The 25,927-nt window shown below is 37.2% G+C and overlaps 1 protein-coding gene across 2 annotated transcripts in view; it reads right to left on the reverse strand.

Annotated features, from left to right (window-relative positions):
- Nucleotides 1-874: 874 nt before the first annotated feature.
- Nucleotides 875-25,927, reverse strand: part of LOC145998905 (protein obstructor-E-like) — a 28,868-nt gene continuing 3,815 nt past the window's right edge. Inside the window, exons 2-4 of one of the 2 annotated variants that reach the window (XM_083135651.1) lie at nt 7,079-7,291; nt 5,116-5,304; nt 875-2,033 (exon numbers count right to left, since the gene is read on the reverse strand). In XM_083135651.1, the coding sequence (XP_082991777.1) occupies nt 1,675-2,033; nt 5,116-5,304; nt 7,079-7,291 (761 nt within the window). In that variant the 3' untranslated portion in view covers nt 875-1,674. Of the gene's footprint in view, nt 2,034-5,115; nt 5,305-6,761; nt 6,981-7,078; nt 7,292-25,927 lie in introns of both variants that reach the window. The other variant, XM_083135650.1, reaches the window with a different exon arrangement.

The following is a 25,927-nucleotide window of genomic DNA, read 5'->3' on the forward strand; positions in this document are numbered from 1 at the left end:
TCCGAACTTAGAGCCTTATCAGAAATCGAACCCCACATGATTTACGTATACCGAGCCCAGGAAACTCCCACGAAGAAAATTACTCCTTATACCCCTTACCCCAATGGCGCAGTGGTGGGTCGTTGCCTTGTAATAAAGGGGTCCCGGGTTCGATACCCGGTGGAAACACAAGTGGTTCGGATCCCACTTTAAACTGTAGGTCCAGTCCCGATTAGACTTACTGTGCATAAAGTGGACTTAAAACACCAAATCAATCAATCAATCTATAGGGATATTTACATATCTTTTGATCATCTTCCATTCCTCTCTCATATTCAATTTCTATTCTCGTCTCTTACATGCTTTTTCATCATTATTTTTTTTACCTTTTCGAGTCTTCATCGTTCGCTTCACTACATTTTTATCTTTCTCGTTTTCTGCTAATATCATTATTTTATATTTTTCTATTGTCTTTACTTTCTCATCCCACACATCCCCTTGACTTTATCACACTTTTATTTATTTCTTCACTTGTTTCATGAATTCCTGCTATGCTTTAACAGTAACTTCCATACCTGGGTATATGTTCGACACCTCTCAAAGTACAGTAAGACATTTAATCATACAGTTAAATGTAGTGGGACTCCCCAATGGCATAGCGGTAAAGCTGTTACCTTTTAAAGAAAGGGGCCTAGGTGGAGGCATGTTGTACAGTGATTCGGACCCCACTTTAAACTGTAGGCCCAGTCCTGATCTCTCAAGTGAAGAAAGAATTAGGACAGAAAATTCCATGTTGCGAAGTTCTTTGAGAAAATTGAAAAATGACCATCTGTATTCTACATTAGAAAAACCTACTAAAGTAAACGATATACAAGGAGAAAAAAACACATTTTATGTATATATTTATACATTTAATATAAAAATTTACATTCTTAGTACAAAGTAAAAATTATAAAGATACAAAAGGGATTACATCAGCAGGATGTGATCATTACATGTTCATTAAAATCAATTTGGAGTATTTCATAGAAGAGCAGATTAAGATTTCGGTGTAGAGGTGTTGTAAACATTAATACATGATTGTAAAACTGGTGGTCAAACGCTAGTTCCATTTATGCAGTAACTACTTCCACAACACGCAAACAAGGTATGTGTCAGCCATTTTACCATTCCTCATCTTTTCACCATTTCTTTACTATTCAACAACTGCAGATATATTAGACCTTTCCCTGTGAATTTAAATACAATATCTGTTTATAAATAGTAGAAATATTAGTTTCTACACGTAAGGCAAAAGAAGACTTTATTCTAGTGTCAGTACAGCTTTCGTTGCTCTATTAACATGCTGATATCTGGAGACAAAATTGTAACCAATTACTGAACGTATTAGCTCAGAATGCTAAGGAAATATCTAAAGACTTTAAAATAACAACCTGTTTAATAAAATATTAAATATATGCTTTAAAATTACTTTGATACATGGAGAATGTAGTAATATAGATAAATATGTTCACTGCCACTGTGTCACTGAATCTTAGCACTCTACATTCTGTTCTTACAGTCGAAAGATGGGATAATATATTTTTTTTTCAAGGGAACTGAGCCTCTATAGAAGTGTCTCTCCATTGTAAAACAAATGTTCAGCGAACATTTCCTTGTAACGCGTCAACAAGTCTATAGGTGTAATATCACACCTCAATTTCTGGGCCTATTTCTGAGGTTGATTGGGAGGGCTCCTTGTGGAATGTTGAGGTCACCGCCTCCCTGCTGGCCTCTGTTGTCGTTGCCTGGGAATGGTCGCGGTCGGCCGTCACCCTGGGGTCGCGGTCTCAGGTTCTGAGGGATGTTCTCTTCTTCCTCCTCCAGTGGCGGGGCTGGGGTGGTGGGGACCTCGCAGTCTTCGGTCGGTGGGACCACGCACCTCAGGGACTTTCTGTCGAAAACCAGCATGGCCGGGCAGCGTTGAAGTCGAGGGTAGCCTCCTTGGCATTGCCAGTAACGGTTGCAGGACTTTCCAAGAGGGACATTGCCGTTGGGGTCGTCATTGCAGAGTGCTGGACATATATGAAAAATTTTGTGTTAATATTAGGCCAACCACATTTCAGTTCATTACCATTAAAGAAAACAACTTTATGTCAAGTGCCCTTACCCTTATAACCAAAGAATTCGGAAGTCATGATCAAGTACCATTGACAGGCATTGACCAAAAAATAGAGTAAGCATGTTCTAGACTAAAACGTTCTAAACTTACCATATTAGTCATTTAATTTTACCATTTCTAGTAAGAAAAATATGCAATTACTGAAACAAAGTACAACTATTCGACAGAAATTTAAATACCGACACAAATATTTGATTTAAACGCATGTGCATAAGATGGTTTTCACACGGCGAAACCCTTACATTTGATATCAATTGCTAGAAGTATTGTTGGAATGTACACAGATTATAATCTGTAATTATCAGACAACGGAAAAGTACATGGACTAGGATACATGCAAGCGTAATTATCCATAGGTGAATATAATTGATTTACTTCACTTTTCTGCCACTTTTAGTTAATAGCGAATATGAGAATATGATGAAATGCACTCATGCCCAGACCGGTATTCGAAAACGGGAATCCTGGTTGTAGCTCGCTGCGTTAACCACTCCGCCAAGGATGTAGGCATTGTATAGGTGGATATGATTGAAGAAATTTGAAGCAATGTCACATTGAGAATTATTTGCAACCCATTTCATGTTAAATTTTGCCTGGCTTGCATGCACATTACCTCCTAGATAAGATGGTCCCATTAAAATGTGTACAATTAGTTCACCATCGCACAAGTGCATGTATTAAGTTGGAATGGATTGAGTGTTAAGTAGCTTTCAACAATAATGTTTGTCAGTGTACACATTCAGTGTTTTATACTGAAGAAAAAAAATATTTGTTTGTAAATTGTGTCTGTGTGTGTGTGTGTGTGTGTGTATTCCATTAACGTTCCTTAAATACTTTTATAATTATTCATTAAATCGTTTCATAACAATTTCATCTCTTAAACATTGTCCCAAGTCGAGTCTCGGCCTGGGCATGTGTCTCTTCATCAATTTCATCACTCATTCTCATCTTGGCGATTGGTCAAAAGTGGCAGAAAATCGAACCAAATCAATCAATCTTAAACAATGTATAATATTGCTAGGCTTTAATGGAAGTTGGAAGAAAAATGACGTGGCGTCTTTTCCTCAGAATGAAATAATTATGTCAACTTTATATTACAATGTTAAAAACTGTATCTTCTTTGGTATGATATTTTAGCACATATAAGAAATAATGTTGTGACGTTGTTTATGGTTTTTAATTATTGCATTATTACTTATCCGCCTAAACAAGCATTAAGAACAGCAGAGTATTGTGAGAGCAATTGTGAGAGAGGTCAGTAATATGAATATCCAATATTCTGTAAGTGTTAATGTTCACTAAACATACCATTTATATAGTTCTTTCTTTCAAGATATTCTTTCAATAAGAAAACTATTAATTTATCTTCCTTCCGCTATCAGTGTTTGTAAAATAATTTGCATAATTATAGCTACGTAAATTTCGACGCACATGAAAAAAAATGTTTATTGATGAAATGTCGATGACCAATAAGAGTAGCTGCTGACTAATACGTACAATTTAACTCTTTTTCTACATCTTTTACTTATTTTATATACTTACTTTCATTAACCTACACAATATTGCATGATGAGTATTCGATGTTTTGTGCAAAGAAATATATTTGTCGATTATAAATGTAGGCATGTATGATTAAGACACACACACACATATGTATGACTTGGAAGTTTACACTGATTGTGAAACCAAGATTTTTCACTTGGTGAGAACTTGAGTGTAAATACTCTATAAGTAGAAATGATATCGAATCACACTGAGTACAGATCTGTTTGATGAGCTTAATACGTATCTGAAGTTTTGGCAAGCCGATTTAGTGTACTGTAACCCCCATCCTGACATCCTGAGCCTTTACTATGAAATCATTTCCGAACTGGGTATGGTGCATGACCATTATATTTTTATGCAACTAATTAATTAACCAACATGTAAAAACATTGCCTGTCTTTTCTATCTAGTGAAATACTACTTGTAATTAGGGTACCTTGTTTCCTTCTTCCTCCATACTTGAGAATGGAAAAAATTGTGTGCTAATTATTTCTTTTTACCATCACAATATTTTTTGTGGGATACTTTACGTTCAGAATTATTGATTGTGTATTAAATTTCATTTTGCAGAGCTACATTAACAATTTCTGCGAAATGTTAAGTCCGCTTTCCACTGAGTTAACTTTTTAGGAGAAATTTTCTGATCAGTTTGCTTAAGTGTGCAAGATTTATTAAATCAACTGCATTGATATCGTATCCGATATTTTCATTGTGTTACCCTATTTTTTAGATCCTGCTACTTTATTTCCTAATTAACTATCATTGTTCGTTTATTTAAATTTATTTAATAATAATTTATGCGCCCTCGCAAAGTATGGACGTTTAAAATATATTTCGAATCCGTATTTATACAATAATGTAAAACAACGAATTACTTTTCACAGTATAGGTGCTTAATTTGTCTAAAAAACATGAATGCAAGAAATGTACATTTTAATGCCAAAATATAAAATATTGCACAAAAAGATTGTTGAGGCTTCTTTTAACATACTGATGACAGGATTATCGTATTTCTCAAGCATTAAAATACCAAATTACATGTAAATCAAAGTGAAGTTTTAATGGTTCACTTCAAAAATACATTTACAATGTAATTTTATTATTGTTATGTGAAATTGTGCTTCGAGTATCATACCTAGACAATGTTTTAGAGGAAAACGGTTCGTTGAATTTCCACAGTGAACTAAATTTTCTGATATGAACATATTTTTGCATTTGCACTAATGTGTATTTAGAATAAAATCAAACAACTGAAACAGAATATTATATTAATAAATGTTCTACTCAATATCAGAGTGAGGATGAAAAAATGAATATTAACTTGTTAACCACAATACGGTAGCAACTAAATCAGTCACATGATAATTAAAGATCTACATTAAATGTTTTACACATATGTCATGAAGTAAATAATAGCTATGTGTACATACGATGTTTCTGGCAGCCCTCTACATTTTCTGGCCAATCGCAAGAGTGGGTATTCTCGTTGTAAAGAAGTCCTCCAATACACAGCTGTTCAGTGGCTGTGCCATTCCAACAAGTCCAGTACCTGGTGCAAGACGTTTCGTGTCCAAAGATTCCGTAAAGCCAATCACAATGCTCAGTAGAAATGGGCGGGTCTGTGCGAGGAATAATTCAAACATTATTTATCACCATTTCATTTAAGATAGGTTTCGAACAGCAAATTGATTTTATATTTACAAAAAGAATATTGGATGAAGCAATGCATTAGAAAAACAACAATAAAAAATAGATTGTGTGTGAAGATTTTATATACATTATTTCCATGAACTGTGTTTACATATATAAAGTGTAATTGTTGTGAAATGGAAGAAAATGGATGAGAAATATCCATATTGTAATTTTTAGCATGTATATTAGCATTATATGTTACATATAGATAAACATATAAAGTCAACATACCTCGATTTATAGAAATATTTTACTTTTACTGTTGTAATATTCATCGTGGATAGAATATGTAAGAAGAAATACAATATACTTGTATTCGTAGAATATATACTGTTTGTCACCTTACAGGCCTACTATTATCTAGTCTACTCTACTGATATGGAATTTTTTACATATTTCTTGTCTACACCTATGCATTAAGTATACAATATTGAAAATATTTATTTTTACAAATATTAGTAAGATAGAAGCAAATCTCCCCTAGTTATACGTATCTTATCAATTTAAAAAAAAATCCGAATCAGAAAGAAATTTGCTACTTGAAACTTCTAGTGTTTGTCGTGTTGAGTAAACATTCAAAATAAATTAATCGTTAATCTTATTTACAAACATCAGTTTTGAATACCCATTTAATTTAGTATCATGCAACAGTTAAGTAATTAACACTAAGATATATTCATAGTTTACTACTAGGCAAAACTTGGTAAATCAAAGATGTAATTAATGAAGTAAATGTTAAAAGTTAAATAGAAACTAAATTATTTTTACGTGAAAGTATGTGAATATAATAAGCTTCTATGCAGAATAGTGGACAAATTAAAGAATGAAATTATATACTATAACTTAGAATGGGGAAAAACATCTATATCTGTTTCAACCTTATTTCTTTTAAATATTTTCTTCATATAATTTAATTTGATATGATGTACATGCTATCCTACTAGTATGTGAATAAAATAATTATTGGTATGAACGTAATATTATAGCCAGAATGAATTTGATTGGCAACATAAATGGATGCTAATTTTTCGTGCGACATCCCATTGAATGAAGCGAGCAGACAAATTGATAATATTGTTCTATCAGATTATTTCTATTTTGTAAAGTCAGTAGGCATTTGCAACTAATAAGTGTTAGTAATTCTCAATTCTTCAACTATAATACAACCAACTAAATTATAATACATAATTAAAAATATACTTTCACTTCCACCTGAATATTGGCTATATGTAATTTGGAAATGAAAGGGAAATATGGTACAAAAGTGGGTGGAAAAACAATATGAAAGCCTGTTAAAGGTTTTGAAACGTATAGCAATGAGGAAGCTCTGAAGCACGGTGTCAGACACATCCATGGCGATTTGCAAGAGGTCTTTTGGACTTACTGGCAAGCTGTTTTCCTTCGCAGTAGTTTCCTCTCCAGGGGTAGTCACAGCCCTCTGTCACCCCTCGGTTCTTTCCTGCGTACACTAATCCATTGGGGCAGTCAAAGAGCTCGGGTTGACCTCCTATACACTCCCAGTACCTATCGCAGTAGGTTGCATCTGGCACGAGCCTGTATTTTGTCTTACAAGGGTCGTCCTGATCCCTCTTTTGTGCATATCCTGGTTGTTCCAGAAGACAAAGGACAGAGAAAGAGAAGAAAGGAGACCATTAATATAATATACAATTATACAAGAGAACGCTACCATACGCCACTTACTTCTCTTGGGTCTGTCGGTGCAGTCGACATTGAACTCGTAGTCGCAGACGCCGAACAGCCCGCTCCGTCCCCCTTTGCCGATGTACACCAGACCGTTAGGACAGTCGAATAGTGCGGCGCGTCCTTCGTAGCAGTCATAGTACTTGTCACAGTGTGCTTCGTGAGGTGCTGTTTTATATTTACTCTTGCATGGGTCTTCGTATTGTCCACTTGCTGTTCGTTCAGGATGAAAACATGTTAGAAATTGTCATAAGAAATGCATTTTTACCCAGATAGAGTATGCTGCTGAAATTAACAGCACAAGTGTGGTGTAAATGTCACAATTGTTACAATCAATCTGCACATTTTAAATTTACCAGTATGGTACCTAACCTAACCTAAGCGACAGTCCCTAGATTGCTTTTGCACAGTAAACTATACGGGCGTGATTCCTAATATAAAGTTATAGCTCGATGTAAAGCGACTAATTGCAATATAACATTGAAATAGTGTCTCATTCTTCACATGTGGTCGATACCCTCAAACCACATTCGGTAAGTATTGTGACTAAATTGCAAATATTATGAAAACATTTAGCTTATATTAAATGGTTCTAGCATATGGAATAAATGGGAGAGATATGTTTGTAGCTAGCTGTAATTTTTAATTGAACTATTTCACTACACTGTATTCTTAAAGACAGTGAGATAAATAGAAATAAACACGGTGACAGCTAGAGATGAAAACATATGCCGAAATAGTAAATGCTGAAAAGTCTGAATATTTTATATTTTGAAACTTCTTTTCTAGTTGAGTTGAACCAAATTCCTGGTTCTTTTATATGTACAAAAGAAGAATTATATCTTTCTACGTGATTCAAGTTTCAAGCAGATGAATATGTAAATTTCGAACTTTTGCAAAAAATGTTTGATATCTTGCAGTGAAACTTTACAAGTAAGATCTGAATTGCTCTATTTCTATCATTCTTTACGCTCCGGTTTGTCCTTGGTTTGCCATGCCTATGTTTCTGAACCATCTCTAACCAGTGGTGGATACTTAAAAAACAAGTTATTGTATTCTGTCGGTTAGTCCCCTGTATTGCACTTAATTGCAACAGCTAGGAAGCTGTTCTGGTTTGATAGGAGCAATAAAAGATTATAATTTAGCATTAAAGGCAGAAATTAACTTGTAGGCGCGTAAACTGCCAGTCTCTCACACACACTCTCTAAATATGTATTTGCGTGCGTGCGCGCGAGCGCGCGCGTGTGTGTGTGTGTGTGTGTGTTTGTGTGTATGTGAGTTTACGATAGTTTTGCTGATGAACCTATAACAAGGTGGAAACTGATTTAAAAGGTTGTATGTAACATACATATTTTCAGTCGTGTATTTCTACCACTAGGCTAATCTGATACGGGATGAACGGGTGATGATGAAGCAGATAAAAGAACAAGTATGTCCATGCCTTGCCTGGGATACGAACCCAGTATCCAAGAGTTCAACCCCTGAAGAATTATACTTTACCTATATACATTCTTGTTGAACGAAAGATTCGCTCTGTCGAAAAGACCACGACACTGATTTACGACCATATAAAACCTTGCTATCTTTTTTGGCTTCCGTAAGATCTGGGACGTTCGTTGTTTGTGACATTACTGTAAAACACACAAGAGTATGCTACGTTCATTAAACAAATGAATGAGGTACAAAAAATACTTCAGAAGACAAAGGCGTATTATAAACTGCTACTGCTACTACTGTTCCATTTTGTCAAGTAATTGTGCCGGAAAATATTCCCATGACAACTCATAATGCTAACCTAGTAATCTAGATGTGTGAACCTTCACTTTAAGTTACACAAACAATGGTCTCTACAACAAATGGACACGATGAACAAGTTAATGTTCCTTTTTCCTTGTTAGTTTTCCTGAAGAGTTCTTCCCTTTGTTTGAATGCATAATAAGAGAAGTTGTAGGATTCGTTTCATCATCTTTAATTAAGGTTTTTCGGTTCAGATTGCCAGTCATGATAAGGACCGTCTTGCACAAACATGGCCTGGTTATTCTAATAACGCTTGAGATCAACAGATCTACTCGAATTAAGGTCAAATCTTTGGATTACACGATTTCAAGTTGGTACACGAATGCATATCAATGACCAAGTTATAAACATACAAGTCATTCGCTACATTTTGTCCAGCGTCTATTTACATGGTCGGCAGTAAACGAGAAAGTATTTTTGGTGTAGAAGTTAGTGTTCTCGGGCAGCAATATTCTGTCTCAGCAGAAGTAGATGTAACTTTGTTTTTTGTTTTGCCAGGAAAATAAAAAATATGGCAGATGTAAAGGAAAATAATCGTTTTGTGCACGGTTGGTCAGTATTTAAACTCTTACAACTTTCTATTTATGTGGATGTAATAGCATAAACTTATAGTGATATAGCTAAGCTACGTGCCGTAGTTGCATTTAATATATAGGCGTATATAATAGAGATGTAATATCGTAAGTTCTATCCTAGTCGCCAGTGTTGAAATCTTCGAATCTCTTCTAACTATGATCAGGCAAGATTCATGGTTTCAAATATGGACTCATCTTACCCTTTCTGTTATTAGTTGTTTGTGATGTAGGTCATCCACCATACCGGAAGAAGAAAACGGTACTGAAAGAATGAATCAGCTGTCTGAGAAGGAAACCCCTAATGACGGTCCTTGGCATTGCTGGATTCCCGCGTGATTTCCAGGAAAAGTAACTTCCTGACAAGAGAGAGGAGCTGCCGCATTGTTGACAACAAAGTCTAGCTGTGGAATCCTTGGCCGTTTAGATCTTCTCATGATAAGGCGAAAGACGAAAGTCGCTTGTTTGTTGCAAAACCAAGGCCCCGTGGAGGAATATTCACTTCTGAAATAACGGTCGGTGGGAACCTGGAGATATTAATTAACTGCAGTTTCCTTGTCTAATAATAGACACAACACAAAAAACGAATATGGCGTGTCCCGTATAGATGTATATTTATTTAAACTTCAAAATTACAAAGGTAATATGTGCATCATTTACTTTGTAATGACTGCTGGAGGTAAGGCTATTCAGTTAACATTGACAAGGGGATAATTTAACAGTGTATGATGTCTGAATAAATCACATCAACAAGAAATGAATTCTAAAAGGACAGTTATCACCTTTTGCTCAACATTTGAGCGGTTTCTCTTTGAAACGAAAGCAGGCAGATTGGTATGTGTATTGTAGACTGTGGTACAAAAGACCTAAAGTATTGAAGGTTGCAGATGAAATATGTATCTGTTAGAATGATAACCACGTTGTAATTAAAATGGTAAGCAAATAGAGACGTAGGTATTACCTTAAAATATTGATACAGTAGTAAATAAATTGTTCATATTACCTTGATGCAATTGATGTTGATTGGCGTTTGAATTCGGGTAAGGTCGTCTACACTATCCTGACCTGATAATGCTTCATAACTTATAGCAGGAAGTCGTGCCACAGCATTTGAGAAAGTTCTATAAATCATGTAAATATATCCCGAATTTCATGCTGTATATCCAGAAGCCGGCCACAGTTTTCCAATACTTTCATTTGTCTAACTAACTAACTAACTCTCTAGCCTTCTTAAACCCGAAGGTTCATGGCTGCAGCAACACAGGCCTTCCATGTTTCCCTATTTTGAGCAAGTTCTATATACTCTTTTCCATCCCTACCGATTTCCCTTAGGTCCATCTCAACGTTGTCCCTCCATCTTCGTCTTGGCCTTCCTACAGGTCTCTTACCATCAGGTTTCCCAACAAGAATCCTGTAAACTCCTCGTTCCTCTCCCATTCGTGCCACATGGCCTGCCCACCTAAGTCTTCTTGATTTAATTATTCTAATAATATCTGGACATGAATACAAATTATGTAGTTCTAAATTATGTAACCTTCTCCACTCACCTGTCTCCTCATCCTTTCATTTGTCTACTAATAGTAAATTACTGGTATAACCTTGGAATTACAACAATTAGATTGATTTCCGTAGTTGCTACGCAGTATTATAGTATTGTTCAGCGATTTCCACAAACTTCTAACAATATACAGTTTTAATACTGCACTACTGCACTAAATGACAAATCTTCTAACAATAACAATAATAATTGTTCTTCTCTGCCTATCCTTCATATGATAATATTTTATCATAGATTGGTGTCACATGTATACAGAACGGTATGACAGCAGGTCCTTCTCGGTTACAATGAAAAACAATTCAAATAAGAGAATATTCACTGCGAACAATAAATAACCAAGTTAATGTCTCCACCGACATGTGGCAGTTTAAGTGAAAAGTAGAAATTCCTTCCGTAAATACCAACATCTGAACAAAGCTAGTTTCCAATCATTTTGCAGCACTAGTTCTCAAACCCACGGAAGCATTACAGGCATGGTCTGTAAGTGTCCATTTTCTTTATAAGTAATTTCTCAAGGTAACTTTAAACAAGCGGAAGCCAGTATCAGTGACTGAAAATTCCTTTTTTCACACAATTTTCCCCCTTTATCCTAGGAATGTGATTTTTTTAAAGCCCACTTTATGCACAGATAGGGTAAGCGGGACTGAAACTACAGTTTAAAGTTTTATCAGAAGTCAGAACCACTATTTTCCTCAACCGGAACTCCTATATTTCAAGGCGGTGACGTTATCACCACGCCCATTATCTAAGAAAAATTTAAATCCGCGATCACAAAAACTAAACGACAATTATTATCTGTATGGTCAGTGGCGGCGGTTGGGTTCCAAAACTGTAGGGGCAAGGTACCAAAATTTGGGGGTAAGATGACAAAACTGGGGGTGCAAGGTGACAAAACTGGGAGGTGCAAGTACAGTTTACTTTCTCTTGGTAGATAAGGTTTAGCATACTGTGGGAGCGAAAGTGGCAAAAAGTGTGTGTGGGGGAGGGGGGCAACTGCCACCCCTCGCCTTCTCCTAATCGCCGCTACTGTGCATGATATTAATAATAGTTATTATTACTAGTTAAATCGTAGATAGCATCGATTCACAGAAATATTAGGATTGAATGAATCAATGAAAATAACATAAAATGAAGATTATTGATACCAAATTGTACACTTTACGTGCAATATACAAGATATAAAGAATTTAATGAGAACAGTTGCGATGACGTTTATATAGTGACCGAGTGGTTAGCACGACACCAGGGGTCACGGGTTCGAATTTCGGTCTGGCATGAGTGCTCATTGTGAGTGTTCCTTCTCAATCCATCAATCAATTAGGTTTATACTACTTGCGTTATTATAATAATTTTTGAAGTTAGAAATTGGAAATATATTAATTGTTCCCAAGTCAAATAATATATTTTAATTATAGTCCTTCTCGTAAAATAAATTACGCAACACCGTGTGCCTAGGATGTGAAAAAGTCGCATTGCATGTAATTGTCCTGTGTTGCGGGAAACTTAAGGATTTGTTTCTCTGCAGTAACCTATTTCATGTTACTTTTCTATCTAGCTATGTTACGAGCGAGGATGAGAATGTCTAATACCTAGACGGAATCGATGAGGGGACGAACGAAAGAAAAATCCATGCACATCCCAGAACTTCGACAGCTATATCGTAAATCGACCACTTCACGTGCTTGGCCACAGAGACGGCGGTCTGTTACGGATTTGCAGATAAAATACTGCTACAATCACCAAAGAATACATTATAGTAACATATGAATTTAATTGATTGATTGATGTGGTGTTTTAAGTCCACTTTATGCATAGCCAATCGGGACTGGACCTACAGTTTCAAGTGGGATCCGAATCACTATGTGTCTCCACCGAGTATCGAACCCGGGACTACCAAAATATGGAGAATGTTGTTTGCTTAATTATGTATTTGTCTCATAATTACGTTTAATTTGACCTCTGTGTCGATTACTTTCTGAAAACAAATTATCAAGAAAGGCGAAAAGTTGAGCAGGTGTAAAAGCGTATCTTTTAAAGTAGAAAATTGCATAATTTTGGATCGGCATGATATTCTCTTATATTTTGTCTTGAGAACCTCTTATATATTATAAAAATTCAAACATCAGTATATATAACTCATGTGACAATTCTCCTAAGTTATATTTTCAGAATTGGCGTGGTTTTTGAAAACGAAAGAAAGTTTTGGGAAATGTTGTCTCTTAACCACCCTAAGTCGACGAACACAATAGATGTCAAGTAGAACACTTCACTATGGAAATTTAAGAAGTAATAACCTCCCAGGAGCGTCGACAGGTTTTTCTTCTGACTTCCTTCCAATAAACGAATTTCCGCCCAGAAAATAAAGGTATGAAATCCGCTCTCATTTCACGATTACCAACTTCCCTGGCAACAACCTTCACAGACCTCAAACCGCGTCGAGTCTTTTTTTTTCCTGAGCTGCTCTGGATGGACGGCCTTGGAAGTACCGTTCGATCAACCTTCAGAAAAGGAAAGGCGGATCTTCTGTTTAATTCCTTGAGGATGCAAAATGGTCGAATCAGGATAATTATATAACCTATTTGTCCTGACATCACCGAAATGCACATGAGAAAAGAATATATGCGCACAGATCGTGATATAACTGTTCAAAATGATATTACATACCACATATCATACAGGCAAATCATTTTTATAGAAGCTAAACATACTTGTCTGGCCAATAGTAAAAACTGGTTTTCCTCGCAGAATAATATGTACGGAATTTTGTTGGATATTCCATCCACTGTACTGGATGGGGTTTCAACTTAACTGTTAAAAATATGAAATCCTACACATATGTATGTGCATGTGTCATTTTATCGCCGGCACATCGCGATACGACGCCAGGGGTCCCGGGTTCGAATCCCAGCCTGTTTGTGAGTGTCCTTCAACAATATCATCACTGATCCCCATCTTCGAAAATTAGCCAAAAGTGGCACAAAAAGCAAAGTAAAATAAATCAATTCAATTAAACAATCATCTCCTACAAATGCCTAGATACATAGACTCGGGATTAATTTGAAAGACATTTTCCTACCACAATGTTGAATGTTGTATGTTACTTTTTCAACAGATATGTTTATTTTCACTTTTTGCCCATTTGAGAAATTTCAAACCTCTCTTTACCATCTTTCTGAGACAGAAGGAACAAAATTCAAAAATTCACAGAAGTGTTGGAACATCTCTTGACAATTTAATAACTTTGTCATGATCATGATATGTACAAAAGAGAGTGAAAGAGGGATGAATCAAATATTATATGACAGTGAAATTTCCACAACACCAGATTATTCACCTGGTATTTCAATTAAACTAAATCGTCCAACACGTTTCAAGATGATGGACAAAAATAGTGTTTTCTTATATAGCAGGAAGTTTAAACTTGAGCTACAGAATCAAAAAGTTAGAAATATTGATTACTTGACAAGGTTGCGAGGTGGGTCTAGAGGTCACCAATGTTTCTACCACGCTAACTGACGTCAAATTGGAATATTCGGACTAAAGTCTTATTTTAGCTAGATACCTCGAGAGACTGGTCTGGTATTGCATTTTAGCGAAATCATTCCACGTGCTTGAAGATGGTGAGATATAAAATTGCGGTAAAAAACAAACAAACTAGAAATTACCCTCTGTGCAGTTGATGTGGACATGAATATTTTGGACTGCTTAAGTGTTGAGTCACGTTTTCACAAAGAAAGAAAGAGTAAGTGTTACTATTGAAAAAAAACCGGTTTTCTGCTTTTTTAGGGGAGGTTATAACTTTCAAGATAGATATTTGTGCTATATCATTGTATTGCCCTTGTTTTTATAATGAAATATTTTTTCTTAATTCTCGTTATGATAGACTTCAGCAATTAGTAAAGTTTGCAGACAAATATATCAATACGGATTTCATAAATGTCTTTTAAGGTGGTAGTGTTCAATTTCTGTGCAATCAGTTGCATTTTTCGTTTTTAAATTGTTATTTTTTTTTAAAGAAAAGTTATCCGGTCATGAATTGTACTGGAACCACGCTTTCCACAATTTTGAAATTGGAGCAACTTTCAAATACACCACGAAAGTTTCTTCTGGGCAAGTGCATTTTCGACGCAGGTATGCAACTGTCTCATCACATCTGCGGATATCACCGCTGCACTTCTATCGAGGTCGTCGTGTTCTGGAGAGAACTTCCAAACTGGATCGTACGGAGCGATTTCTTCACACAGAAAAAAAGATGTGGGTCAGTGTAACAGATCGAAAAACAATGAATTGCTGTTTTCCCGTGTTCCGTTGCTATTCCTTATTAGCTCGTTTTTAAAGTAGGGAATGGAAAATTCAACTTCTACGTTTCCTGAAAGAAAATTGCAGTTCCTGCATGAGATTAAAGAAGGCACTGGGATGCAATGATTTTACATAATGATGCCAGCACATGAAACTAGTATTGGCATTTTTCTTGTATAAACGAGGACGGCAATGATAACAATGACTGGATGAAATTAATGAAAGGACACTTCACAAACGATTACCCATGGTCAGACCGGAACTCGAACCAGAAACCTTCGTTGCTGAGATTGTGATTCGATCCTTAAACGTATTCGGATAACGAAACGGTTAACATATAACCGTTATGGCTAAAGCTGTCGCCTTGTAATCAAGAGTTCGTAGGTTCGATCCCAGGTGGAAGCATACTGCGCAGTCGTTCGAATCCCACATCCCACTTTAAGCTGTAGGTGCATATTATATATATATATATATATATATACACATATATAAATTATAAATTAACCGCGTCCAATCGGCGGGGTGTCTGTTACGTGGGATACTCGGATTCTATTCCTGGGGTGGGGGAATTCAAGTGAGAATTTTTCCAACAATTTCCCTCTGTGGTTCACCCAACTCCTAATCAATGGGCTCCTGTGGGCAATCCTATGGGGTAGAGACGGTTGGAGAATGCTGCTAATCACGCCATCTTTACTGTAGTCGAGGTCGAGAATGTGTGTGGCCCTACCCACACATCCCCTATGTGCCCCTATGTTTAATCTTACTGTTTCGTATCATGTTTGGTCAACCAAATAATAAATAAATATGTCAGTTTCTTGCTTCTGAGCTATAACTTAAGGTGCTTCCCAAAACGAGAGTTCATTTTTCAGTTAAGGCTTTGCAAGCATAATTCGATTTTTATGCTTTACATGTGTAATTGAAACCTGCACGTACCTTAACATATCATCATCCAAACGTGTTCTTTGAATATTTCGCATGGTTCTATCTTTATGTATGTATGTATTCCATATCTTAATTAAACTTTTTTTCTTGTTTATCCATAAAATAGTCATCATCACCATGCATATTTTTGTTAGTACATAACAATGAGTACTGTACATTCACTGGTTATTGTTGAAAAAAAAAACAGGGACCCTTTTGCCGAGGATATGTATAATAGCCTTAATAACTTTGGTAAGTTCATAACAATTATACACATAATGCTTGTTCGTTCAACAATGCCATCTGGTAGCTATGAAAACTTATCAGTTGTAAGTTGCAATGATACAGGCGGTGAATTTGTAAGTGACGTGTGACAGATACTACGATAATTGCAAAAGGTGGGCATGTAAGGTAGGAATTAAGTTGCGGATTCGTGTCCCAGGTATGGCATAAATATTTATCATTTCATCAACTTCATCGCTGTCCACCTGTTATCATTACCGAGGCTCCTCGCACTGGTGTTTTATTACGCGTGTTCGGCTCTTGGGAGGCACTGGGAATTCTATTCCAATTGCTGCATGAAGCGAACAGGCCTACCCAATGATTGAGGGATGATGGTGGCAGCCACACAACCGTTACCTACGACCAGAAACTAAAATTGGATCAAGATCAAGACTGTCGTGGCGGTTTTGTTTAAATTGAAGTTTCAGCCCTGCCTTCGAGTTACGAATTTTGGCCTTTTTTAGTCTTGCTTCGTAGACATTCTTGATGAAACACTTCTTTCACACAACTGTCGTGTTACTAGAAAGAAATCGCTGTGGTGCATAACCAGGTTATTAAACAATACGTAAAGAGAATCTCTACGCATTGCATTACAAAGTCAGAGATATACAGGTGTAGACCCGATCTTCTTATTCTACATTTAGATGGAGTACTTAATTAATTGATGGTATGTGCAGTTACATTTATAGTTGCATATTCTTACAGATCAAGGCGCCGCACTTTGTGGATATGTCTTCTTGGCTCCCTTTGACATACATTGTGGACTGTAGGGTTTGAATGGTGAGGCTGTCTCGTCCAGAATCTCTTTTTTTCTCTCTCTGCACAAAGTCGAATAGGGTCTCTTGGTCAAGCATGTCTCGTACCTGTATATTTGAAACGTATCTGTCTGCACATATTATTGTTCACAAGGTTTTGAAGTAGATGTATATAAGTTGTGGCGCTATGTTACCACACAACACGAACACAAGTCAGCATAGATCTTGGCAAGACATTGAACAATGTAATTAGATTTTTAATCGTTGCCTTTTACAAAATATGTTCTCTATGCATTGCGCAGAGTCATGAAGGAGTGCAAGGGTCGTGCAGGCAAGGCTCAAACATTCTCGATCTCGGTCACAGAGAAGGTGTGATAAGCATAACGATACCGGAGCTTTTGCCCTCAGAAGCTTTGATTTAATTTTTAGTTTTGCTATTTAGTGTCGCTTTTCTGCCACTTTGGTTAGTCGCGACGATGAGGATGAATGGATACTCACAAAGAACAACCATTCGGTATTCGATCCTGGGACCCTTGCTGTCGTAGCGCGGACTAAGCCCTGGATGAGAGACTTGGTGAGTCACGGAAGTAACCCAAAAGATAAAATGTCTATGAAATCTAACACAATGCACAATGTCTAAATGGATGGAATTTTCCACAACAAATGAGTCATTGAGTCAGGACGTGAATCCTCTCTTCATTTTCACCCCAGAGGTATATTTGGCCTTAAAATTGTATGGATACTCGATTCAAGTTCGTATAAAAGAAAAGCCTCGACATAACGCAAAAAACAGACCCAAGAAATTGTATATCTGGGTAACTAAGGCAAAGATTCCTCCCTCAGAGGAACCAGTTCGCCAACCGGTCACTTGGCGGGGGATTTATGGTTCCTGCACGACTAGTCTCGCCAGGAAATTGACCGAGGCAGCAAACTGACTCTCACGACATAATTTCTCTCGCTGCTTTAGCGAACACGAACAAATTATGCGTTCGACTGGACGAAAGCTTTTTGAAACTCCGTGTGTGGTATGATAGTGCGTCTCCTTCCTAGAGAGTAAGGAAGTGTGTGTGTGTATTTTACCTGGATCATTTCTCTTTTTTGATGTCAGTGTTGCCGGAACAAAATGTAGAACTCACTGAAGGACACGTAATAATCACAATGATTTAACCCATTGAATATATTAACAAAACAAGTTTCAAAATAATCAAAGGTAATATTTCCATTCGTTTTCAGCTAGATTATAATTTTTCATACTCAAGGAATGTACATGGCAAAAACAACCCATTTTTTGTAAGCACATTAAACTACATTTCTTCGGCAATATTATATAGCATATTATAACCTTGTAACTATGAACTTCAGTTACGGTCTATGTATAGGAGAAAGGTCAAATTAATAATGCTCTTGTATTCTCGGCGTGCAAAATTCCTGCATGAGAGATACATCGGGCTTGATCTTCACCCTTGAAGTTATGCAACCCAACCTGCACTATATTATACGGGATCATGCGAACCTTCAGAACAGTCACTTTTCTGTCACTTTTGGCTAATCACGACGATGAGGATAAATGACGATGGATTGAAATTGACGAAGGAAAACTTACAAAGGAACAACCGTGTTCATGCCAAGAGTGGAAGGTAGAACTTTCGGTGTTGAGATTCAGTTATTCAACTTGCTAGGTTACAGAGTGAAAGCTGTCAAGTACCCGTGTCTGGCTCCTTTGGACCCCACGGGTATCGTTACCTTTCTCTATCGGACTTGATTTGAAGGCCGAAGTTCCGTTGGCATAAATTATTACAGGTCGGAATTTATCTGTTCCTTCTCCAACGGATTCAATCAATTGTCAATCTGTTTCTTTATAATAATTTGAATTTAATCATATAGATGAGACCTTGTTATTGATGACAGGAAAGTGACCTTCGTAGAGAGGTACCTGTCAAAGCAGATATGGAAAACATAAATGTCCTTGAAAAACACTTCAAGAATCGACTGCATATATGCCGTGAACCTATGAAAACGCTACCCAGCCAATGTCTTCCTGGATTTTCGAAATCAACATGTACCTTCCGCATGTTAAATGTAGTTTAAAATTTCAATATTGGTGACACACAGAAGCTTATTCCTGTATTATTTCTCCTTTTATAAAATCTTATTCTGTCAATATTCATAAATGAGACACACGTGGTTACATCGTTTCATCATTATATCTCAAGACTAAAATTGTTGCAAAATATCACATAGATAGGTTTGTATCTGCACAGCAGATTTTTATAACAGTATATATATAGTCACTTGTCAATTGAAAGCTGAAGAAGTACTCCTTCTAGTTACACGTTTTATTCAACTATACATACTTCTAGTATGATACGGTATTTAAGCAGTTCTTAAGAAATATCAGTAGGTATTGAAATGCTTGGAAATTATTTAAGTAGGAAGTTAAATAGTAGTTTCAGAGATCAGCTCATGCCATAAATAATATCCGAGTTTCTCTGCTTGACCGTACGAACTATCAAGATTCTCAAGATATGCAAGAGATTTAATTAAATTAGTGTAGCTAGATCCACCGGTCTTGTTTGTCGGCGTGTTCGAGTACTTTTTGGAGGCAGCTGTGGCTACTCTGGTATGATGTAACCACTGACAAAGCTACGTGAAACTTTCGAGCCACGCAAGCATACATTAGCCTTATAACATCAAATCCACACCAATACAATCAACGAATCTAAGTGATATCGCTATAAGCCCTCCTCAACTATTTGAGATTTATATAACTGTTGAAGGTCAATAAATAAACGAATAAATGAAATAATTGCGGGTTATGCCTTAATCTTTCAGCAGTCAACCTAAATTCTTATATGTTTTCCTATATATGACGACAACCTCTCAGATGGCGAAGTGGTAATGTTGCTGCCTTGTAATCAAGGTGTCTCGGATTTGATACTCGATGGAGGCACATAGTGGTTCAGATTTTACTTTAAACTGTAGGTCCTGTCGCAATTAGCCTCTCTGTGCATAATGTGGACTTAAGAACTCAAATTACAGGGTGCCCCACGTAAATCCGGTACGCATCAAATGTATCGTTCATTACAGACACCCTGTATATATGACGTCTCTCTTTTTCTTAAGGTACGGCATTAGTCAACTTAAAAACTGACTTAGTGTTTAAATCTTGAGTCTTTACTTGACTCCAAACCACAGTAACCATTCACTATTTCTCCTACAAAAGGTTGTGTTTTAAAAATAAAAATCCCACTACTAAGTACAACTATAATCAGGAAATTTTGATCAACACGAAATTTGCAGAAAAAATCAAAAGTTAGTGGATTTTGTGCAAGTGCTGGCAACTCTGCTGCACATGCAGAAACATTTGCCAACATTACCGCTCCCCTTGTGCGACCTACTTCTGTGATAGACCAGCGAGAGGCAAAAGAACTGCAAATAGGGAAAGTGTAAGGAAAGGCGTGACCAACACTCGGAAGTGGCAGCCCTGCCCCCTTTCCATTTCTGGCTTCATCCTTTGCATGCATGGGAAAGCATGCTCATATTTCAATTTACAACTGCTTCTCGCCTCGGGGAAAACAATTGAATGACAAGGAGGGAGGAAAATGAAGATGGCATCATCAATGCACGACATACAAGGTCTCCTTTCACTTCCTACCGAACGACAAATGTCGTGGCAGGCGAAAACAAGTCTTCCGTACGACCGTACCGATTCTCAGCCTTCGGTTCTGAGTCTTCGTGGCAACTTTTCTTGTAAAGGAAGGCGAACGCGTGTCCTATCTTTGGTTTTGCTTAATATGATCTTCACTATTTGTGAGATGTGTATAAGAAGCGTATATTCTAGGCTTTCTGCGAAGCCTGAAACCCAGAAGAAAAATATATTAGAAATTATTAATAAAATTATTCATTTCAATGAAAATAATGATGGTGATTCTGAAGTTAACAACTTGTCTGCCATTGGCATGGCAACATGGTTTCCTTGGAGACGCCAAGAACAAGCGGCGTGGGTATGTCTAATCACTTACGGTGTTTACCGGAACATAGTCTTCTCCCTTCCTCCATAACCTAAGACCAGGCGTTATAGTGAAATAGTCCAGATTTTGGACTCTACATACGCCCTAGCAATGCTTGAAGTAGACTTTTCCTTTGGGGGGAAATACCAAGGAGTGTCATCCATTGCGGGATTGTATTATTACTGTTAATAACAATAACGCACATTAAGAAAGCTATACTTATTAGTTCGTTTTTCTGCCACTTTCGGCTAATCACGAAGATGAGAATGAGTAATGATATGATGAAACTGATACAGGGAGACTCATAAAGAACACCCATACCCAGGTCAGGAGTCGAACGTCGTGCTAACCACTCCGCCACGGAGGTAGGAGTGCATATTATGCTTGTACTACTTTATACAAGGATAGTTTTAAGCCAAGAAGTAATAAGTCTATTTTTTGTTCGAGTATATTTAGGGAGCCTAACCCCAGAAGACACGCCATTGAAGTGAGAGAGAGCTTATAGAAATATAATATTTGTAATCCCAATGACACAACACGTTCTAAATGTCACAGTAAGCGATGAGATTTTGTAACAAACGCCCTTCATTGGGCGATCCAAGAATGTGATTTTTAGTTTTTAAAAAAAGAGTCACGTTCATTGTCTTCTTTCCTGGATAAGAAACGATAAACATACATGGCTCTGCGTTTAACTCTTGCCACATCGTTATAATTATGTAACATTACGCAGACAAAGCGCGAGGATTGCTGTCGTTTCCAAATGGTACTCAGGACATTTAAACGCGGAGGGGTTCCTCAACGATTGCGTTCTGTGATCATCAGCTGAGAATGCATGTATATATTGACTGAAGATTCTTCGCAAAGACCTGCTAAACAAACACTAGATCAATACGCCACTGACTGCCCATATCCCCCAAAGTTTAATTCGCACAATGCTGATGGAACAATGATAGTTTATGGTATTATACATTTCGTTGACGTTCGACCAATGTTAGTCGCTATGCAGAATCAAATGTAGTAGGTCTGACCTTCAGGTAGACAGTGCCAAGTTCAACAGACGGATCATTGCCCTCCGAAAGAGTTCATGGAGGAGGTGGCAGAGGATGGCGCTTGTAAAGTGAAACTGAACGTGAAGCGGTTCTGAATAGAATGCAAACGCAGCAAGACTGAGGGACACATGTTTCGAGGACGTCGCATTCCTTCATGAACTCGCAGTCCTCCGAAGCCAACATTCGCGGTTGAAGATCTTCAGAAAGCGTTTCGTTTTGTTCTTTTCAAGGCCAAAGTAGGACGATAAAAGCGCCTGGTGATTTCGTTCTGGAAATATCACGCCAAGGGAAGAAAGAAATCTTTGGTTCATGAAGATCTGGAGATTATGGAAGGACTCAAGTTCTGTGAAGGAACAGAAGGATTTATCCATACCTATTTGTTGGGGGGGGATAGTTTTATGGATGTTGAAATATAAATTTAGTAGTGAATTTATTATAAATTAGTCACTTACGCAAATATTTAGGGGAGTGTCTCAGAATGCTTGGTAAAAGAAACGATTAATCATTGTGAGAGATACCAAGTATGCCACAAGCAAAGTGGAAGCAAATATATGCAATTTAGGGGTGTGGAGTGAGTGAGTTTGTGTTTGAAGTCCACTTTATGCACAGTAGGGCTGATCGGGACTGGATGTACAGTTTGAAGTGGAATCCAAACCACTATGTGCCTCCACCGGGTATCGAACCCTGGCTCCCTTGCTTACTACAACATCGGGGAGGCTCTAGGGGTGCTATCGAAAGATTACGACATTTACACAGTCTCATAGGCGCCGAGTTTTGGGGGAGCAAGGCAATCTCTGCCAAAATTTCTCAATAAGATCTGATATTACATATTTGCAAATATAAAATAATATCTATTTTAATCTTGTCCCCCTAAAATTTATTTGAAATCAGTGTTTCTGGTTTCATGTAGAGTGGCTCACGGTCAAATTATTATTATTATTATTTGTAGTGTGGATATAGGCCTATACATAAAAAGTGTAATGTTAAACTTTATTTAATGTATAATATGCAAAATACAGAAATGTCCGAAACATGGAGTGTGAAAAAAGACAATAACATAAAAAGATAATAATATAACTGGTTTCCTAACCAATTCAAATAGGAGGGTGACTACACTACTGGTATTGTATTAAAACGGTACAATTCAAATGACAGTTAGTACCTTAAACTGTGCAGTAGAAGTGAATATTTTTAAAATGGCCACAACTTTTTTTACGGTAGTTCGGTGACAGACGTAATATCCCCGGTCAGCTTTTTATACTCTGCCAAAATCTATTTCCGTGTATGTGATCAGGGAACCTTCATTCGATTCCGCCACGATTTGCGTGGGAACGTGAAGAATGTTGCAAATACAAAAAAAAAAAGTTCCGAAAGGAATTGCTGTAATGCACAAAGTCATGCATCCGAGAACATCTGACCTACAGCATGTTTCGTGCAATGGAAGCATAGAGCTGACATAAAAAGGTCCTTCAGTGTGACACATCCTAGTTTTCTGAGCAATTGAACTGTCCTTCATTGCATTTCTTTGTACCGGAGGAGAAAAAGAGTTAAATCAGGCCAAACGATGTGAGGGCTTCGAACGGAGATAACCTGATTCTCATGACGTAATCATTCTACATACAATTGAGTTTGCATGTAAATTCCACCAATTAAAAACCTCAGTAGACATGCTGCAAGAACATAATGCTCGCGCAGTGGAATTATGGCTGAGAAACAGGATGTGAGTGATGGATTCTTGCTTAAAGTCTGTTTCTCAAGCCTGGGTCCATTTTAGTAGCCTGTGAAGAGAATAGAAGAAGAAGAAGAAATGGGGAAATTGCTCGGAAAGAATACACTGTCCTAAATAAACATGTACATTTTGTAAGATATTTTTTCTTCCTCGGATGAACATTTCTTGGGAGTATATACCGGAGTATGTGGATCACACGGTGATGTAGTACATTCGTTCTACGTTAAGAAGCATTCTCAGTGACTGTGAGAAAATTTCGTGCGGGCAGGCTCAAAGGTGGAGAAGACAATTTGCAGGTGTTCTGGTGGCCGTGTATATATATCGCATTCTCTCTCTGTTTCACTTTTTCGTTACTTGTTTCTATTTCTTCTTTTCCTTCCTTTCCTTTCTTAATCTATCTCTTTCTCTGTTTCTCTGTCTTTATTCGCTACTCCTTATCTATGTTTTTCTTCCTCTGTTTTTAGTTTTTCCTTTTATTTATTCCTCCTTTCCTCTCTTTCTCCTTTTCTCTGTGCCTCTATCTCCTTCTCTCTTTCTGTATTCTTCTTCACCTCTATCAATTCACGTCTCATTCTTTCTCTATCTCCTGCTTGCTTTCTGCCTTACTTTTCCTCTATCAATTCACGTCTCATTCTTTCATCCCATCCCCTCCCTCTTTATCTTTATGTTTGTAATCCATTGGTTCTGAAAATATCTCATTTCAGCTATTTGTGTGATTACTTGGGCCAAGACATTTTCACGGTGGGCTAGAGCCCTCCCCCCTCCTCTTCACCCAGTGGCGATGCCCCTACGTGTTCTAAGTAATACGAGAGAAATGTTCATTTCATTTCATATTTTTATTATTATGACTTGTATTTAATATATCTCAGGGCAATTTATACGCTGCAATATTCACAGTCCAGAATTATCGACCATGTGTATGTGGTAGTTTCTAGAAATGGATGCATCACAACCGGTTTGATAGATGTCACTGTTGCGACACATTCAACGAACATTGCATGCAGACAGAGAGAACTGAACCGAGTTTTAAGCGGTGTTCATATTTTTCTCTCACTCTCTCAGGCTGTTCCTAAGAGTGTACATTCCATTCACGATTCTTTCCTGCTTTTAGTCAACGCACTTAAAAACCTGATTAATTTATCTTTACGTAAGCCCACGCGGTTTACATAACGTGTCTTCGTAACTACAGAGCGATCATTAAATTGCCGGTCACTCGTAAAGAACTAGAGAAATTATTTTCATTTGACCTTACACGTGTTGAAGATGCTGCTTGAAATAGTGGTAACGTTTTATGAACGCGCTTTCCACAAGTGTCGAGTTTCAAATTCTATTTATGGATTACCGTTAACAATTTTTTGTATAAATTATGATCTGCCTTCCGTAGGTAGGGCGTACTACAATGACTATACGAAATGAGAATGAAAAATATTTACGCGAAGTTAAATTTGACCTTAGTAGGTAGGCAATTAGCATTTACTTATCATTGTATGATTCCATATCCAATTGGAGATAAGGATTACAATAGGCACTTACTTGTTTAACTTAATTTTACTATTGCTGGGGAGCAGTAAGGTGGTTTCAATTTTTGAACCTCAAACCCGGAAAATTTCCCTACTCTTATCTCTGTAGTTGACTATAGACAATGACAGTAGCCGCGACATTCGTGACAGAGTGGTTACCTTAACATACTACGAAGCAGAGAGAAAAATTGATGAATTGATTTGGCTTATTTTACCTCGTTTTTCACCACATTTGGCTAGTCGCGAAGATGAGGATGAATGATGAAACTGATGAAGGGACACTAACAGAGAACATCCATGCCCCGGCCGGGATTCGAACACATGACTCTCTGGTGTCGTAGCGTACTGCCATAACAA

Source organism: Lepisma saccharinum, chromosome 14, assembly GCF_977018435.1.
Source record: "Lepisma saccharinum chromosome 14, izLepSacc3.1, whole genome shotgun sequence".
In the NCBI taxonomy this organism is placed as follows: Eukaryota; Metazoa; Arthropoda; class Insecta; order Zygentoma; family Lepismatidae; genus Lepisma; species Lepisma saccharinum.